Source organism: Sycon ciliatum, chromosome 3 (assembly GCF_964019385.1).
Source record: "Sycon ciliatum chromosome 3, ocSycCili1.1, whole genome shotgun sequence".
Classification (NCBI taxonomy): domain Eukaryota; kingdom Metazoa; phylum Porifera; class Calcarea; order Leucosolenida; family Sycettidae; genus Sycon; species Sycon ciliatum.
In genome coordinates this window covers 1,986,790-2,006,236 of record NC_088645.1, presented here as the reverse complement: position 1 = coordinate 2,006,236, position 19,447 = coordinate 1,986,790, and the positions used below count along the sequence as shown (strand labels likewise).

The window sequence follows — 19,447 nt, the reverse complement described above, 5'->3', positions numbered from 1 at the left end:
ACCAGTCTATCCCTACTGACCAGTATGACTAGTGACCAGTCTACCCCTACTGACCAGTGCGACTAGTGACCAGTCTACCCCTACTGACCAGTGTGACTAGTGACCAGTCCACCCCTACTGACCAGTGTGACTAGTGACCAGTCTATCCCTACTGACCAGTGTGACTAGTGACCAGTCTACCCCTACTGACCAGTGTGACTAGTGACCAGTCTACCCGTACTGACCACTGAGGTAGAATAAGGACACTTTTTCTGGTGCCGCTGTACTTCAAGATCAGCGCTGCAACCCGCCATAGTGATAATGCGGCTGACGTCACGTTACCAAGGAAAACATGGCGTTTGGCCGTGTTCGCCGCACTTGAGCGCTCTGCCTTTTTCAAAATCTTATTTTGAAGAAAACTTCCAGTCATTTTCAGCACTTGGATTGGAGGCCAGTCACATCGCCATCTGTACGAGGATCTTTATCACGGCCATTGTCTTGTGTCGTTTTGAGCTCAAATAGCTTTCTCTGATGAAGTATTCAGATATCATGACGTTCTCTTTTATCGTGGGCATGAAGCTCCCTATTCGCAGCGGGGATGACATCGGACGGACTACCGTAAAAGCCTCTGTATAACCTGATTCACCAAGGCATGTGGCCGATTAGTTTGCAGGCCTGCCTGCGAATCATGAGGTCCCGAGTTCAAGACCCGCGCTGGTAGCAGGGAGCATGTAAAAAGACTGTTTATGCGTGTTGAACTGCGCCGACACCCATGGTCAACTGGGTACTCACAGCTCGGAGTGAGAATAAGAAGGATGCAGTTTACAGGGTCATGGGCCGTTACACGCTCGATTGGTTGAGGGACTAACCTCCTCTCCCCTGACTCACTTGTGATGTCTGCATTCGCCACTAAGTTTAATAGGCATAGTGGTGGCCTGCGGATGCGAAGGCTAGTTTGTGTGTTTCTGACCGAACATTCAAGCGATGCCGACGCTGATCCCGCGAATATTATAACCCCACTCGAAGTTACGCCCACCCTCCGTGTACACGCCTAGTCAGGGGAAGTCAAAAGTTTTGTTTCAAAATAGCGCCCATGCCCATGTATACGCCCAGGTATGCCGGCAACACCAGTACATGTACAGGTACTGATACCCAATACTTACTGCTATCCCAAAATCCCAGTATACGCCTGGTTCCAAAATAACGCCCGTGCCCTTGTATACGCCCAGAAAATCGAGGCTGCTATTCTATACACCCAGGGCCGATACACGGGCTTTTACGGCAAATGTGTTAAGTCGCGAGCAGGAGTTCTGCTGACCTAAGTGATTAGCTGGGCGTGACCTGGGTCACGTGAGGACTCCAGTTCTAGTTGGGCAAAACCCCACGCACACATCTACTGTGTTCTGATCTAGCTCAAAGCGCGGAGTCGATTGAGAAAAATGACCAACATCATAAAGAAGGCTTGTTTGCTTCCACAACATGTTTTAGTAGCTGAGTCCATGCACTGAAAACTGCACTTGCCTTGTTTCTGTACAGTACAGTACATCAGTACAGAGTGCACTTGCAAGTCACAATGACACAAGCACAGTAGCTTGTACACACTCAGTTGTGACCAGCAATCTCTAGTGGGAGTCAAGTGCCCTACTCAAGTGCATGCATGATTGGCTCTCGTGCAGGTAGATCTACAGTGCATCTGGTATGATGCACTACATGTACTGCGTAGCGTGCATTCAAGTAGTTTCACAGGCATTTATGTGTAGGAGACAATGTGGCTATTTTGAAACAGCAATGACAGCTTCATCCATAAACGAGGAGCGTGGGGAATGTCTTCAGCGAATGAGAGCTGTTGCATTGGCTAGCTGTACATCCCAGCAAGCGGGAATGTGCTGGATATCGATTGTAAACACCCAGGCTTCGCGGTGGTGAGTCTGAGCAGACCCCGAGGTACGACTACTTCGTATACTAAATGTGTACAGTGTGTATGGTGAAACAAGTCGACACTGGTTTCCAGCGAAATGCTGTCATCTATGTACAATATCCACCAATATGCTTTATCTAGGGCCCAAAGGCTGTCCAATTCATCAGGATTTGTGGCCTTACTATTTTTCGTTTTCTCCGCGTTTTGGGTTGAAATCTTAACATAAAAAGTAGCACTGATGACGTCATTCTGCTCAGAATTGAAATTTGATACCGGGAATCGATGACAACTAACCCTATGGATCGACAGAAAATTTGGTTGAAAAATATTGATGTATGCCAAAGTTATTACCAATACAAGTTTTGTCAGGGGCGTCACCCGTGAGGAGCACGGGGACACGTGCACCCCCTAAAACATTCGACCTTGTTTTTTTGCAAACTGCTGGTTATGAAAAGTGTAGTGCTGGTAGAATCTACTAATAAACTGCATACACTAAAACTAGTTTTACTGCGCTGCTGCGATCGCGTGAGTGCATGTAGCGAGTGCATGTAGCGAGTGCATGTAGCGAGTGCATGTAGCGAGTGCATGTAGCGAGTGCATGTAGCGAGTGCATGTAGCGAGTGCATGTAGCGAGTGCATGTAGGGAGTGCATGTAGCGAGTGCATGTAGAGAGTGCATGTAGCGAGTGCATGTAGCGAGTGCATGTAGCGAGTGCATGTACATGACCGATTGCACTAGTACTCTACTACTACTACTGCTACTAATTTAGTATTTAAAGTTACCTACTACGCACGTAGATCTACGCCCGTGCACGTGTGCGCATGCAGTGCTGCATCCTTTGGCCTTGTACTGGAATCTACACGCGTGTCGGCATTCTGGGTGTTTGTTTGAAACAGAAGAAACACACAATTCAGGACACACAGAACACACATGACCTATTCCGTCATCGCCCCTGCTGTTCCAAACCTGCTCAACCCCCCATGGGGTCCGCATAGCCAGAATATGGTATCGTGTCCAAGGTCCAAGGTGTGTGTGTTGTTGTTATTGTTGAAATTTTATTTTGTATCGCTGACCAAACGGGCAATGGTGACCAATATTATGATGGCGATAAAAGTAACGGCCGGAAGCCAAGGATACAACAAGCAAGCCTCCACGAAAGAGAGAAAAACACAGAAAACACAGACTGCAAATACTCAAAAAGAAAATAGACAAGGGAAAATAAGAAAAACGAAGAAGAAGAAAAAGTATGAGGGAAAAAGGAAAGAAGAACAAAAGACAAACATAACGAAAAAATGCACAGTTGAGTCACAGTTGAGTCACAGTTGAGTCATGATTCCAAGTGCAAACCTAGATGCTGGCTAGCCATAAAATATACCTTTAAAAGTCTCTTGAATGATCTATGGCAGGCGAGGGACTTGAACTCTTGGGGCAGGGCGCTCCATAATCTAACAGCAGAAACGAGCGGCCGACAGTCACCAGAGACATGCCTCGTGGCAGGGAGAACATACGCATTTGGATCATTGATCCGAGTGACGCCTTCAGTATGGCCACGTAGGCGCTTGCACAGAAGATTGCTAATTCTGGAGGTGTGGATACGAAGCATGAGGAGGCGGAGTTTACAGTGGGTGTTTCGGATGATGGGGATGAGGCCAAGACGGGCGTAGATCGGATCTGTGTTGGAGGGGAATGGCTGGTTGGCAACGCAGCGGATACATCGCTTGTTGAGAGAGAGAGAGAGTGTGTGTGTGTGTGTGTGTGTGTGTGTGTGTGTGTTTGTATATACATGTATATGTATATGTGTGTGTGTGTACTTGTGTACTTGTGCATTGGTACATGGGTGCATACACATGTGTGTGCATATGAGAGTGTGTTTATGGGTACCTATCTTATCATGTATATAGGTGAACAAGATACAACTGCAGCATGTGAACGCATAGTGGAAATGCAAAACCAGACCAACACAACTGTTCGTCAACTACAGGAGCAAAGTGCTACAACCTCCACAAGCATTGGACAACTACTGGAGCACCAGCAAGACACTAGTGATAAGGTTTCACGTGTCTCAGCAGCTGTTACCACCATTCAACAAGGTGAGTACATTTTTTCCAAGGTCTACAGTAAAACCTATAACTAAAGATCAGTGTGCCTAGTGACCAGTCTACCCCTACTGACCAGTGTGACTAGTGACCAGTCTATCCCTACTGACCAGTGTGACTAGTGACCAGTCTATCCCTACTGACCAGTGTGACTAGTGACCAGTCTACCCCTACTGACCAGTGTGACTAGTGACCAGTCTACCCCTACTGACCAGTGTGACTAGTGACCAGTCTATCCCTACTGACCAGTGTGACTAGTGACCAGTCTATCCCTACTGACCAGTGTGACTAGTGACCAGTCTATCCCTACTGACCAGTGTGACTAGTGACCAGTCTACCCCTACTGACCAGTGTGCCTAGTGACCAGTCTATCCCTACTGACCAGTGTGACTAGTGACCAGTCTATCCCTACTGACCAGTGTGACTAGTGACCAGTCTACCCCTACTGACCAGTGTGACTAGTGACCAGTCTATCCCTACTGACCAGTGTAACTAGTGACCAGTCTACCCCTACTGACCAGTGTGACCAGTGACCAGTCTACCCCTACTGACCAGTGTGACTAGTGACCAGTCTATCCCTACTGACCAGTGTGACTAGTGACCAGTCTATCCCTATTGACCAGTGTGACTAGTGACCAGTCTATCCCTACTGATCAGTGTGACTAGTGACCAGTCTATCCCTACTGACCAGTGTGACTAGTGACCAGTCTATCCCTACTGACCAGTGTGACTAGTGACCAGTCTACCCCTACTGACCAGTGTGACTAATGACCAGTCTACCCCTACTGACCAGTGTGACTAGTGACCAGTCTATCCCTACTGACCAGTGTGACTAGTGACCAGTCTATCCCTACTGACCAGTGTGACTAGTGACCAGTCTATCCCTATTGACCAGTGTGACTAGTGACCAGTCTATCCCTACTGATCAGTGTGACTAGTGACCAGTCTACCCCTACTGACCAGTGTGACTAGTGACCAGTCTATCCCTACTGACCAGTGTGACTAGTGACCAGTCTACCCCTACTGACCAGTGTGACTAGTGACCAGTCTACCCCTACTGACCAGTGTGACTAGTGACCAGTCTATCCCTACTGACCAGTGTGACTAGTGACCAGTCTACCCCTACTGACCAGTGTGACTAGTGACCAGTCTATCCCTACTGATCAGTGTGACTAGTGACCAGTCTATCCCTACTGACCAGTGTGACTAGTGACCAGTCTACCCCTACTGACCAGTGTGACTAGTGACCAGTCTATCCCTACTGACCAGTGTGACTAGTGACCAGTCTATCCCTACTGACCAGTGTGACTAGTGACCAGTCTACCCCTACTGACCAGTGTGACTAGTGACCAGTCTACCCCTACTGACCAGTGTGACTCGTGACCAGTCTACCCCTACTGACCAATGTGACTAGTGACCAGTCTATCCCTACTGACCAGTGTGACTAGTGACCAGTCTACCCCTACTGACCAGTGTGACTAATGACCAGTCTATCCCTACTGACCAGTGTGACTAGTGACCAGTCTACCCCTACTGACCAGTGTGACTAGTGACCAGTCTACCCCTACTGACCACTTTGTCAGGCATGTACACTGTCATATTCAAAAGTCACTGTGACTTGCGACAGCCTTGTGAAAGAACAGTAACCAACTTGTCTTGTCTTTCGGGCGGGGGGGGGGGGGGGGCGGATGGGCTGCGAGAGGGGAAGGGGGGGGGGATTGTGTGTGTGTATGTGATTTTGTATATATATGGTTGTATACATGCATGCATGTGTAGTTAAATGTTGGGTTAGCTTTGGGGCTAGCTGCGACTGAGCAGGCTTTACACGTTCACTTAACTGCTGCGCATGCGCGCCAAAATGCGCACCCAAATCGCCTTGGGTAGCTCTTGCTGTGCTGACTTTGGCTTTGGCTTTCCTTTGCAGTGTCACTGAGCAGCAACCGGAATATGTTTGCTGAGCAGCAACTGGAACTTGTTTGAGGAGAATAGAATTATTTATTCAGACTCCTTGTAGTTTCCTCGCAGCCATTTACTGCAGGACAAACATGTTGTCTTCCTTTGAAGCACGTCGTATGAACGTGTCGGACTTGCGGGCCGAACTGGACGGCCGTGGGATGATTTCGAGCGGAACAAAGCCCCAGCTTCTTGCCCGTTTCCTCTCAGTATCAAGGAGGCGTCGAGCTCGGCGGCACGGGAACCTCGATCCCCGTCTGCCACGCCGACCTTGCGGCAGGAGCACGAGCAGGAGCAAGAGCAGAATCTGGAGAGTGTTTCACCAGCTTCTCCGACTCCCCAAATCCCTGACCGGAGTAGGAATGACGATTTCCACCAGTTTGTGCGGCAGGAAGTACATTCTGCCGTCACCGTTGCCTTGTCTGAGGCCATCGCTCCAATGCTGGCCATCATCACTGCCCCTGGATCTGGAACTCAACCTTCGGTGGAGTCTTCCAATGCTGGTAATCTATCCGTTCCCCAGACTATACGACTGAAAATATTGAACGATGACTTTGTAGATTTCATCCAGCTGCTGCCCGATACTTTTGCCACCTCTTATCCTGCCCCACGCCAGCTTCAGCTGCAGTTCAGCAGTGGCGGCCAGTCTTTGGAAGTGGTGGAACTAGTCTACCCCTACTGACCAGTGTGACTCGTGCCCAGTCTACCCCTACTGACCAGTGTGGCTAGTGACCAGTCTACCCCTACTGACCAGTGTGGCTAGTGACCAGTCTACCCCTACTGACCAGTGTGACTAGTGACCAGTCTATCCCTACTGACCAGTGTGACTAGTGACCAGTCTACCCCTACTGACCAGTGTGACTAGTGACCAGTCTACCCCTACTGACCAGTGTGACTAGTGACCAGTCTATCCCTACTGACCAGTGTGACTAGTGACCAGTCTACCCCTACTGACCAGTGTGACTAGTGACCGGTCTACCCCTACTGACCAGTGTGACTAGTGACCAGTCTACCCCTACTGACCAGTGTGACTAGTGACCAGTCTATCCCTATTGACCAGTGTGGCTAGTGACCAGTCTATCCCTACTGACCAGTGTGACTAGTGACTGGTCTACCCCTACTGACCAGTGTGACTAGTGACCAGTCTATCCCTACTGACCAGTGTGACTAGTGACCAGTCTATCCCTACTGACCAGTGTGACTAGTGACCAGTCTACCCCTACTGACCAGTGTGACTAGTGACCAGTCTACCCCTACTGACCAGTGTGACTAGTGACCAGTCTATCCCTACTGACCAGTGTGACTAGTGACCAGTCTATCCCTACTGACCAGTGTGACTAGTGACCAGTCTACCCCTACTGACCAGTGTGACTAGTGACCAGTCTACCCCTACTGACCAGTGTGACTAGTGACCAGTCTATCCCTACTGACCAGTGTGACTAGTGACCAGTCTATCCCTACTGACCAGTGTGACTAGTGACCAGTCTACCCCTACTGACCAGTGTGACTAGTGACCAGTCTATCCCTACTGACCAGTGTGACTAGTGACCAGTCTACCCCTACTGACCAGTGTGACTAGTGACCAGTCTACCCCTACTGACCAGTGTGACTAGTGACCAGTCTACCCCTTCTGACCAGTGTGACTCGTGCCCAGTCTATCCCTACTGACCAGTGTGGCTAGTGACCAGTCTACCCCTACTGACCAGTGTGACTAGTGACCAGTCTATCCCTACTGACCAGTGTGACTAGTGACCAGTCTACCCCTACTGACCAGTGTGACTAGTGACCAGTCTACCCCTACTGACCAGTGTGACTAGTGACCAGTCTACCCCTTCTGACCAGTGTGACTCGTGCCCAGTCTACCCCTACTGACCAGTGTGGCTAGTGACCAGTCTACCCCTACTGACCAGTGTGACTAGTGACCAGTCTATCCCTACTGACCAGTGTGACTAGTGACCAGTCTACCCCTACTGACCAGTGTGACTAGTGACCAGTCTACCCCTACTGACCAGTGTGACTAGTGACCAGTCTATCCCTACTGACCAGTGTGACTAGTGACCAGTCTATCCCTACTGACCAGTGTGACTAGTGACCAGTCTATCCCTACTGACCAGTGTGACTAGTGACCAGTCTACCACTACTGATCAGTGTGACTAGTGACCAGTCTACCCCTACTGACCAGTGTGACTAGTGACCAGTCTACCCCTACTGACCAGTGTGACTAGTGACCAGTCTATCCCTACTGACCAGTGTGACTAGTGACCAGTCTACCACTACTGACCAGTGTGACTAGTGACCAGTCTACCCCTACTGACCAGTGTGACTAGTGACCAGTCTACCCCTGCTAACCAGTGTGACTAGTGACCAGTCTACCCCTACTGACCAGTATGACTAGTGACCAGTCTACCCCTACTGCCCAGTGTGATTAGTGACCAGTCTATCCCTACTGACCAGTGTGACTAGTGACCAGTCTATCCCTACTGACCAGCGTGACTAGTGACCAGTCTACCCCTACTGACCAGTGTGACTAGTGACCAGTCTATCCCTACTGACCAGTGTGACTAGTGAGCAGTCTACCCCTACTGACCAATGTGACTAGTGACCAGTCTACCCCTACTGACCAGTGTGACTAGTGACCAGTCTATCCCTACTGACCAGTGTGACTAGTGACCAGTCTATCCCAACTGACCAGTGTGACTAGTGACCAGTCTATCCCTACTGACCAGTGTGACTAGTGACCAGTCTACCCCTACTGACCAGTGTGACTAGTGACCAGTCTATCCCTACTGACCAGTGTGACTAGTGACCAGTCTATCCCTACTGACCAGTGTGACTAGTGACCAGTCTACCCCTACTGACCAGTGTGACTAGTGACCAGTGTATCCCTACTGACCAGTGTGACTAGTGACCAGTCTACCCCTACTGACCAGTGTGACTAGTGACCAGTCTACCCCTACTGACCAGTGTGACTAGTGACCAGTCTACCCCTTCTGACCAGTGTGACTCGTGCCCAGTCTACCCCTACTGACCAGTGTGGCTAGTGACCAGTCTACCCCTACTGACCAGTGTGACTAGTGACCAGTCTATCCCTACTGACCAGTGTGACTAGTGACCAGTCTACCCCTACTGACCAGTGTGACTAGTGACCAGTCTACCCCTACTGACCAGTGTGACTAGTGACCAGTCTTTCCCTACTGACCAGTGTGACTAGTGACCAGTCTATCCCTATTGACCAGTGTGACTAGTGACCAGTCTATCCCTACTGATCAGTGTGACTAGTGACCAGTCTACCCCTACTGACCAGTGTGACTAGTGACCAGTCTACCCCCTGGCTCTACTGACCAGTGTGACTAGTGACCAGTCTATCCCTACTGACCAGTGTGACTAGTGACCAGTCTACCACTACTGACCAGTGTGACTAGTGACCAGTCTACCCCTACTGACCAGTGTGACTAGTGACCAGTCTACCCCTGCTAACCAGTGTGACTAGTGACCAGTCTACCCCTACTGGCCAGTGTGACTAGTGACCAGTCTACCCCTACTGCCCAGTGTGATTAGTGACCAGTCTATCCCTACTGACCAGTGTGACTAGTGACCAGTCTATCCCTACTGACCAGCGTGACTAGTGACCAGTCTACCCCTACTGACCAGTGTGACTAGTGACCAGTCTATCCCTACTGACCAGTGTGACTAGTGAGCAGTCTACCCCTACTGACCAATGTGACTAGTGACCAGTCTACCCCTACTGACCAGTGTGACTAGTGACCAGTCTATCCCTACTGACCAGTGGCTAGTGACCAGTCTATCCCTACTGACCAGTGTGACTAGTGACCAGTCTATCCCTACTGACCAGTGTGACTAGTGACAAGTCTACCCCTACTGACCAGTGTGACTAGTGACCAGTCTATCCCTACTTACCAGTGTGACTAGTGACAAGTCTACCCCTACTGACCAGTGTGACTAGTGACCAGTCTATCCCTACTGACCAGTGTGACTAGTGACGAGTCTACCCCTATTGACCAGTGTGACTAGTGACCAGTCTATCCCTACTGACCAGTGTGACTAGTGACAAGTCTACCCCTACTGACCAGTGTGACTAGTGACCAGTCTATCCCTACTGACCAGTGTGACTAGTGACAAGTCTACCCCTACTGACCAGTGTGACTAGTGACCAGTCTATCCCTACTGACCAGTGTGACTAGTGACCAGTCTACCCCTACTGACCAGTGTGACTAGTGACCAGTCTATCCCTACTGACCAGTGTGACTACTGACCAGTCTATCCCTACTGACCAGTGTGACTAGTGACCAGTCTATCCCTACTGACCAGTGTGACTAGTGACCAGTCTACCCCTACTGACCAGTGTGACTAGTGACCAGTCTATCCCTACTGACCAGTGTGACTAGTGACCAGTCTATCCCTACTGACCAGTGTGACTAGTGACCAGTCTATCCCTACTGACCAGTGTGACTAGTGACCAGTCTACCCCTACTGACCAGTGTGACTAGTGACCAGTCTACCCCTACTGACCAGTGTGACTAGTGACCAGTCTATCCCTACTGACCAGTGTGACTAGTGACCAGTCTATCCCTACTGACCAGTGTGACTAGTGACCAGTCTACCCCTACTGACCAGTGTGACTAGTGACCAGTCTACCCCTACTGACTACCTTGCCAGGCATGTACACTGTCATATTCAAAAATCACTGTGATTTGCGACAACCTGGTGAAAGAACAGCAAACAACTTGTCTTGTCTTTTTGGGCGGGCGGGGGGGGGGGGGGGTGAGGTGTGTGTATGTATGGGTTTTTGTGTATGTATGGTTGCGTGCATGCATGCATGTGTAGTTAACGGCTGTTCTGTAGGAATCGGTGAAATCCGAAAAACGTTAATGGTTGGCGCCCTCAACCTGCATACCTTTGACGTCTTAGGAATTGTACGAATACACATCAGCTTGCACATGCACAAATACCAGAACTGCATACCTTTGACTTTTAGAAAGGGTACGAATGCACCTCGGCTTGCACATGCACAAATACCAGAACTGGTGGTGCAGGGAGATGGTGTTGCACTTAGGTTAGATTTCATAGAGTACAATTGTACCTTGCTGTTACGCAATATCTATATCGTGTGTGTAGGTATAGTATGGATATAAGAATAGCTATATTGTGTGTGTAGGGATAGTATGGATATAAGAATAGCTATATTGTGTGTGTAGAGATAGTATAGATATAAGAATAGCTATATTGTGTGTAGGGATAGTATGGATATAAGAATAGCTATATTGTGTGTGTAGGGATAGTATGGATATAAGAATAGCTATAATTTGTGTGTGTAGAGATAGTATGGGTATAAGAATAGCTATATTGTGTGTGTAGGGATAGTATGGATATAAGAATAGCTATATTGTGTGTGTAGGGATAGTATGGATATAAGAATAGCTTTATTGTGTGTGTAGGGATAGTATGGATATAAGAATATCTATATTGTGTGTGTAGGGATAGTATGGATATAAGAATAGCAATATTGTGTGTATAGGGATAGTATGGATATAAGAATAGCTTTATCGCCTTCTTAGTATTTGACCCCACTAATTTCCCTGATACCTAAGCGGTCAAATATATCGGGTATTTGACTTCTTAGTCAAATACACGATATATTTGACTACTTATATTTGACTCCTTAGAATTTCTTGGACTTAGAAATTTTCTCTCCAACTTAGAAAAAAAAATTTTGAAGAAAGCAGAAATACACAAGATGGGATTTGAACCCACAACCTTGTGAATCTCAGTCACTCTTCCTTACCACCCAGCCACTGTGCTACCGATGCTGAACCTAGTTTAGACAATGATCCTGACTTTCAATGCCGTACAATGCAGTATAGGCTATAGTATAATACTAGAATTACAAGGATATGTCGTATATGAAGCGAAACTATTGCGTGGAGAACACGATAAATAGATTATAGACCTCATAGTTGGTCTATACAGGAAATATAGACCTCGTAAAAGACCTCGGGGGACCTCGGTCTTTTACTCGGTCTATATATCCTGTATAGACCTCCTAACCGGTCTATAATCTATACATATTGTGTGTGTAGGGATAGTATGGATATAAGAATAGCTATATTGTGTGTGTAGGGATAGTATGGATATAAGAATAGCTATATTGTGTGTGTAGGGATAGTATGGATATAAGAATAGCTATATTGTATGTTTAGGGATAGTATGGATATAAGAATAGCTATATTGTGTGTAGAGATAGTATGGATATAAGAATAGCTATATTGTGTGTGTAGGGATAGTATGGATATAATAATAGCTATATTGTGTGTAGAGATAGTATGGATATAAGAATAGCTATATTGTGTGTGTAGGGATAGTATGGATATAAGAATAGCTATATTGTGTGTGTAGAGATAGTATGGATATAAGAATAGCTATATTGTGTGTAGGGATAGTATGGATATAAGAATAGCTATATTGTGTGTGTAGAGATAGTATGGATATAAGAATAGCTATATTGTGTGTGTAGGGATAGTATGGATATAAGAATAGCTATATTGTGTGTGTAGAGATAGTATGGATATAAGAATAGCTATTTTGTGTGTAGGGATAGTATGGATATAAGAATAGCTATACTGTGTGTGTAGGGATAATATGGATACTGTATAGCGGGAAATGTTCGGACGGAAATATTTTCGGACAAAGGCGAATTTCGACATTTCGTACGGATTTTATTTTCGTACAGTGCTGCATGCTAAATGCACTTGTTTGCTTGCGGTACGCATGTATAGTGTACATAACTTCACAGGAACAAATTTTAGTACGGAATTAATTTTAGTACAAAAGAGGGCGTGTACGAAATCGTACGAAAATAAATTCCGTCCGAAAATTTCCTGCTATACAGTATAAGAATAGCTGAGTGGAGGTAAAACTCCTCGGCATCACATTTGACTCGGGCCTCTCCTTCAAGACCCACCTCCACAACACAGCACTCAAGGCGAATTTCCGCCTGGGCTTCCTGCGCAAAGCTGCTCGCGTACTCGATGGTGCTGGTAAACGAACCGTCTACAGAGGTTTTGTGAGGCCAGTCCTACAGTATGTGCCATTGGTATGGATGGGAGCAGCTTCAAGCCATCTGCACCTTCTCGATCGAGTGCAGAGACGCGCCCTCCACATTCTTGGTCCTGATGTCCTCCTCCAGAGTTTGGCAGCAAGGAGATTGGTCGCTGCCCTCAGCTATACGTATAAACCGATGTGTCTGGCAGGTCCACCGTAACTAACGTCGCTGGTCCCCCCACAGCTTCCTACACGAACATGTCCTCGAACTCGGTCCGACCACTCCGTGCGCCCCGAGGCTATAGAAAGTCCTCCCGGCTTCTTCTCCTGATTACCTGCGACGCTGCTTCCCCCACAGCATCATTGACGAGTGGAACAACTTGCCCCCAACTGTGCTGCAGTCTCCGCCACGCCTGACGTCCCTGCAGTCTTTCAAGGGCAATGTGCATCAGCACCTACGACAAAACCGCTGGTATTGGGCTACAGACTCTCTGAAACACCCCATAGATCCACAATCAGCTCCCTCCCCCTCACTTTTCTATTTACATGTGTTTCGTAAGCCTGTCCATGGTGCGCTGGATAGCGCTAACGCCGAGACCCTAGGTCGGCGTCGCTAGTCCCGCCTCACCGGCACAGGCTCCCTGAGAGCCCCTACTAGTAAATTGTCTGTCTTTCTCATTTGTTGTCTCGATCATTATTTTCTTTTGTCTTCTTCTTCTCCTCTCTTTGTTATGGTCTATCAGTAGGAGGTGCATTCTGTAAAAAGAAAAAAGAAAAAAAAGCTATATTTTGTGTGCATGGATAGTATCAAGAGTACATAACCCCCAAGAGTGTGCAACTCCAGCTATGGGGTCTGCGACGACAGAACTTCACATCACGTGATGAACCCGTACACATTATTTGCACTCTGTGCATGATAGATACAGGGTTGTACGCAACCCGGCTTTGGGTACAACTCTCTTGTGGTCACTTTACACTGTTTGCCAGCATAACCTTTTGAACCATGTCACGTGATGTGAAGTTCTGCCGTCGCAGCACAGCATAAAGGTTGTGCAGGCAGCTGCACACTCTTGGGGGTTATGTACTCTTGATAGTATGGATATAAGAATATCTATATTGTGTGTGTAGAGATAGTATGGGTATAAGAATACTTCCTCCGCGTCATCGAAATTGTCGCAGTTTGACTTTTGATATAAAACGGGGTATTTACTCACCAGCACTCGTACCAGAGGCAAGGAATCGGACATAGGCGATAATCATCAGTATAGGGTGACTTCGGGAACTTAGACGCTCTGCAGAGCCTGCGAGCCATTGCCCATGACCGACCCGCATGGCGAGATCTATGCATGAAGATCTGTGCATCGTGATATTCCGACAGGTCCTGAAACAGTCAAACTCAGGAAATAGCACTATTATTATCACTCAGGCTGCAATATTCAATGACATAATTAAAGACATATTCATAAATGACATATCTTCAATACCCATGAGCTACATTGTATATGATAATTATATCATTGTATCATCGTTCTAGCTCAATTTCTTTCCCCTGTCATAGTCCTGTTTATCATGTTCAGCATAAGCGAAGTTGTGGATCATGCTTGCATGGTTGACTCCAACGCGTACATGCAAGTAATAATAATAATAGGGTGACGGCAAAGTTCTATTTTCTGTTATTGGAAGCTGGAATTTTTGAACTAGACGCAATTTCTTCGCTGATGTCGCTGCGATGGTAATTTCGACTCGCTGAGATCAGTCAGGCGTTGCAGCCTGCACATTTCTCGTGCTTATGGCCATTCACTCAAGCCTCATCACTGTTTTACCTCAGCTGGGGTGAGAATGACTTCGTGGAGAAACATCGAGGGGTCAGCAAACTAAATGCCTGCAACAGCAATAAAATTTGTCGCTCTGGCTGAGACACTCACACTGACTCAGTACATGATTGTACCTGCAAGAGCCATGTAGACTCTACACGTAGTGCTAGGTAGTGATGCACGCGCAGGTTCTAGGTGCCGTACCATGGTATACTAGTGATGCTGAAAAAGAGGGCGCGCTGGACGTGATAGTACACTTACCTGCACGAGCTGTGACCACGCAGCTAAAATAAATGGGCATGCCACGGCTAAAAAAAGTTCATTTCAAGATCGAGGTGATTCCGCCGACGGTAATCAACCGACCTCGCAATGATCGTGTATTCTTACTAGGCTTCGTTGGTGGTGAAGTAGAAATCATCCAGAGCTAGCAGACGACAAGCATACCAGCTCTTGTTCTGTGGAGAACGTCAAAGCGTTTGAGATGAGGCGCGACCAACTTTCAACCTTCCTTGAAATATTTCGGAACGATATTTTGCGTCCATTGACATCAGCGATGACGAGGACTTCATCTCTGCATGAAAACTCTCAGTCCAACTGTCCTGGAACGTTACTTTAGTCTTCAGACTATCATACTGTGTAATAAGTTTTGAATGGCTTAGCTTATGGAGTTGTCAGTAACAAGTGACAAGTCACTAGTCAAACTGCGACAATTTCGATGACGCGGAGGAAGTAGCTATATTGTGTGTGTAGGGATAGTATGGATAGAAGAATAGCTATATTGTGTGTAGGGATAGTATGGATATAAAAAGGTCCCTGCTTGGAATTTGGCTTCGTGTTTTTGTTCACAACCTTAAAGCTCAATCTGACATGCGCAGTGACTTGGAGGGAAAAATCAGCGAAGTGAAGTCATCAGTTACTGCTGTGGAAGGCATTGTCAGAAAGGTGAGTTTTTTGTCACACTAATTTACTTAAACTCGAATAGGTAGCCAATTTAATTATGATAAAAAGGAGAAGAACAAATGTTATGAGTTATGACTAACTTTCCACCAATGTAACCAGATCATATACAATAAGGTCGGGTCGGGTCGGGTCGGGTCAGGTCAGGTCGCCGAATGTCTCAGTACCCCTTGTCAGTTGTGTGCAATTTTGCAGCACTCTCTGACCGTATATGATCTGGTTACATTGGTGGACAGTTAGTCATAACTCGTAACATTTTGTCCTTCTCTTTTTACCACACCGTATTATCTCCATTAACCCTTTACCGTTTGTACGTACACATTTCGACCGCTCGCGGTCGATGACTTCTATGTCCACAGCGCTGGACTGGTTCACCGCAGAGCGCTGGGATTTCCCTACTTGTAGCCAAGATGTACGCCCAGAGGGTGCCAACACTTTTTTTGTGTGATGCAATATAAAAATCGCGGAATACGCGACTTGATGCGCTTTGGGAAAAGGGCCTGCGACTTTTGGTATTGCCTGAAGATGTTTTCGACTTTTGCTTGAGCTGGCCTCGCGACTGTCTGTCCTGCCGTGCAAGCCATGGACACGGAGCAAGCTCTTTCGCTTCTGGAGACCCTTCCTGACGACCCTGATGATCTCAGGGTCGTGGGTCGATCAATAGTCGGGCGCCAATGTTGAGTAGGAACAAGGACAACTGAGAACATCTTCTCCAGACATTACAACGGACAACGGAGGACATCTTCTCCAGACATTACAACGGACAACGGGCCTGTACAAGTATTTTTCTTATACTTTTGTTAGGTACCTCCTCCCGTACAATCTTACCTACAACCTTTCCTAAGCTGGCCGGCCTGCATGCACCCGTACTACGTCATACTCACCTTTCTTTCTGTTGGCCTGGGTAGCTACTTGCGCGCCCATGTTTGCCACAGCTACCCAGGCCCTGTATATCGCGTTGTTTCTCAGTCGATTTCTCTCTCTCTTCAATAATCAAAATGTAGTCGTTTCGTTCGCCTTGGTCTCTTGTGTTGTCGTCTATAATAAATGTCGTTCCCAATACCTTGTTCCCGTTGTACCAGATGGTTTAATTTTTTAAGCCCAGTCTCTCGTAGAAACCCAGTCTCCAATGTAAGCCCAGGGTCAGGAATGGTTGAAAAAATATAAGCCCAACGCTTATAGTGGAGATTCAACATTCACTCCACACAACAACGGATTACGATTGGTTTTTTTGGAGGGATTTCATGCGCCCGAAATTTATTAATCATTCTAATCAAATTTTGAAACATCTGAGAGCAAAGTGATACTGTTCCAAGACAATGATCAGGGAACAAGAGAATAGTGATGAGGTGAGACACATTTTTTAAGTCGTGGGCCGCGGTCACCCTGGGCAACCCGGTGCCCGGCCACCTCTGCCGGCATTTTGCGATTGACCGCCAACCCCACATGCCTCCAAGAAAGGGAGTGGGTGGCCGCGGACGCAGGGCCGTAACTTGAATGCAACTTAGGCACATGAACCCCATGAAGCTTCGAACTGCTCTCTACGCTAGCTCTGTCTGCTGATAAGCTGGCGTGCCTGACGGGACACGAACGTACGCCTTGTACGCAGAGCTTGACCAGCGCCCTGCCGCTTGAATTTGCCACTCTGGGGCCTGTCGTTCGGCCATGGCCTAGCACCACTGATCCCCAGAGAATGGTTTGAAACACCTGGGCCGAGAGCCCTCTTGAGAATGTCGTTCACGACGCGCGGGGGTAGGTGGCGCCCTTCGCGGAAGGCAAAGAATGGGGCACCTGTATCCACCCACTCCCTGGCACTTATGTAGGCAGCGACTGAACACACAGGGCAGGTTGTGGGATAGCTGCTTGCGTACAGTAAGACTGTGCCACCAGCGCCCGACTGTGCCGTCTTCGTTACCCCTAGGGTGATCATGACCTTCTCCTCCGAGAGGGCGACATGGCTCCTCTGAAGAGTCCTGTGAGTATCTACCGTTGTTGGTGATGGCGCCGTGTACTCGCTCACACGCATGAGCCCGTGGAAAGCTGTGAATACTGCTGCCAAGAGCATGGCCTTGTCTTGCGGTGCATAATGCGAGAACTCCAGAAATCCGCGGATAGCCTTGAGGTCGTTGGGTGTCACCGCACGTCTGGATGACGGAGGCACAGGCATTGGCCTGGACGTCAGCTTGTCACGGTCGATGCCCTTCAGCAAGGCTAGTATCCTGGGTGCTCTGAGCAGATCCACCGGACCATCATTCAATACGAAGTGGTGGCGGACGGCTGGTAGGTATACACTGATTGTCTTACCAGACAGTGACGCGGACAGTGACGTCATGAAAAGAACTATATCATTGACCGTCGGTGCCAGATGCCTGAAGCGGAGCTGCTGGGCAAACTGAATGTAGGACCTGACTCCAGGGCTGTAGGTCTGGTGTGTCTGGAGCACCACCGATTGGGCCAGGAGCCAGCTGGCTTGAGGGTTGAGTATCTCCCACCTGGTGGTGGCTGGAGGTGAATGATGTCGACCCCACCAATCTGCAATGTGGGGACACGGCAGCAGCACCAAACACAGTGGATAATAAAATAAGCAGTTAAGCCAGTACGAAGAGCAAAACATGACCTAACCATCGCATCGCTGTGCCCAGCTACAATGACTTTGAAGGCGAACTAACTGGCTGCTTGCGATACATATTTATTTGCCGAAGCATCCCGGTATTAATGCGCCGGTTTGGACGCGTTTGAGCATCCCGGTGCTCGCCTTACAATCATCAGCGTCCGTCGCCAGTTTGCGTATTTAGAGCATCCTGGTGCCAGCTATACTAAATGTTGAAACGTTCTCCATTTGTTAGTGTTTGTCTTCGTTTAACATGTATATTACTCAGTATGTCGTGATTGGACACTGTTCGGTTATTCTCACCTTGTGCGTTTCACTATTTGTAACGTGCCTCCTCTGCTTCAGTTTTCGTTTTATCTCTCTGGCAGGGGCAGCCACCACCCGTCTGGTGGGTGCCAGCATCCTCCGGCAGTTGCGCTGGGACTCTACGATACATTCTTGTTCTCCGATAATTAGAAATCTGCCTTTCTAGTTCTTCGCTGTTTGAAATATTATTAAATTTTATTTGTGCTGTTTCTTGCGGCACTCGCTTTTGTGTTGATTTGACCTTTTTTGCATGTCCTCGTGAGTACAGATGACATCATGCATTATTTTCTGTCACGTGTTTTGCTTTGCGATTGTCGTTCAAGATGTTTGAACTGCGCCCGCTGGCCGATTTTCTTTGCTTGCTCTTTTCTTTGCCAGTCAAGCATGGGGACGCTACGGTGTCATCCTCCTTGGCTGTGTGTCCGGTACGGGACCGGGTACGTGCGTCCCCAGCTCTTCGTTATTTGATTGTTTTGAGTTGGATTCTTCAATGGTGTTTTGAGAACATGTTTGGTAATACAGTCTTCTAAATAGATCGATGCCTCCTTTGGTTGTGTCTGATGTCAGTGTGGGTTTGCGAGGGAACCGGTGAAACATTTGGTCCTTCGAGCCGGATCCAACAGGTTTCGACTAGTAGTGTCAGCGGTGGTAATGGCGTTTCCGCCACCACCAGAGTTTGTGACTAGTAGTTTTACGCCACGCCATTATGGTACGAGCGTGGGTGAAACTCCTGTTGAGGAACTTGAGGACCGCT

The 19,447-nt window shown here is 47.9% G+C and overlaps 1 protein-coding gene across 2 annotated transcripts in view; it reads left to right on the top strand.

Moving 5' to 3' along the window:
* LOC135811208 (tripartite motif-containing protein 2-like) overlaps positions 1–19,447 on the top strand; it is a 360,779-nt gene that overhangs the window by 34,633 nt on the left and 306,699 nt on the right. The window contains exons 6-7 of one of the 2 annotated variants that reach the window (XM_065324400.1): positions 3,799–3,987; positions 15,676–15,761. In XM_065324400.1, the coding sequence (XP_065180472.1) occupies positions 3,799–3,987; positions 15,676–15,761 (275 nt within the window). The remainder of the gene's footprint in view (positions 1–3,798; positions 3,988–15,675; positions 15,762–19,447) is intronic. The other variant, XM_065324401.1, reaches the window with a different exon arrangement.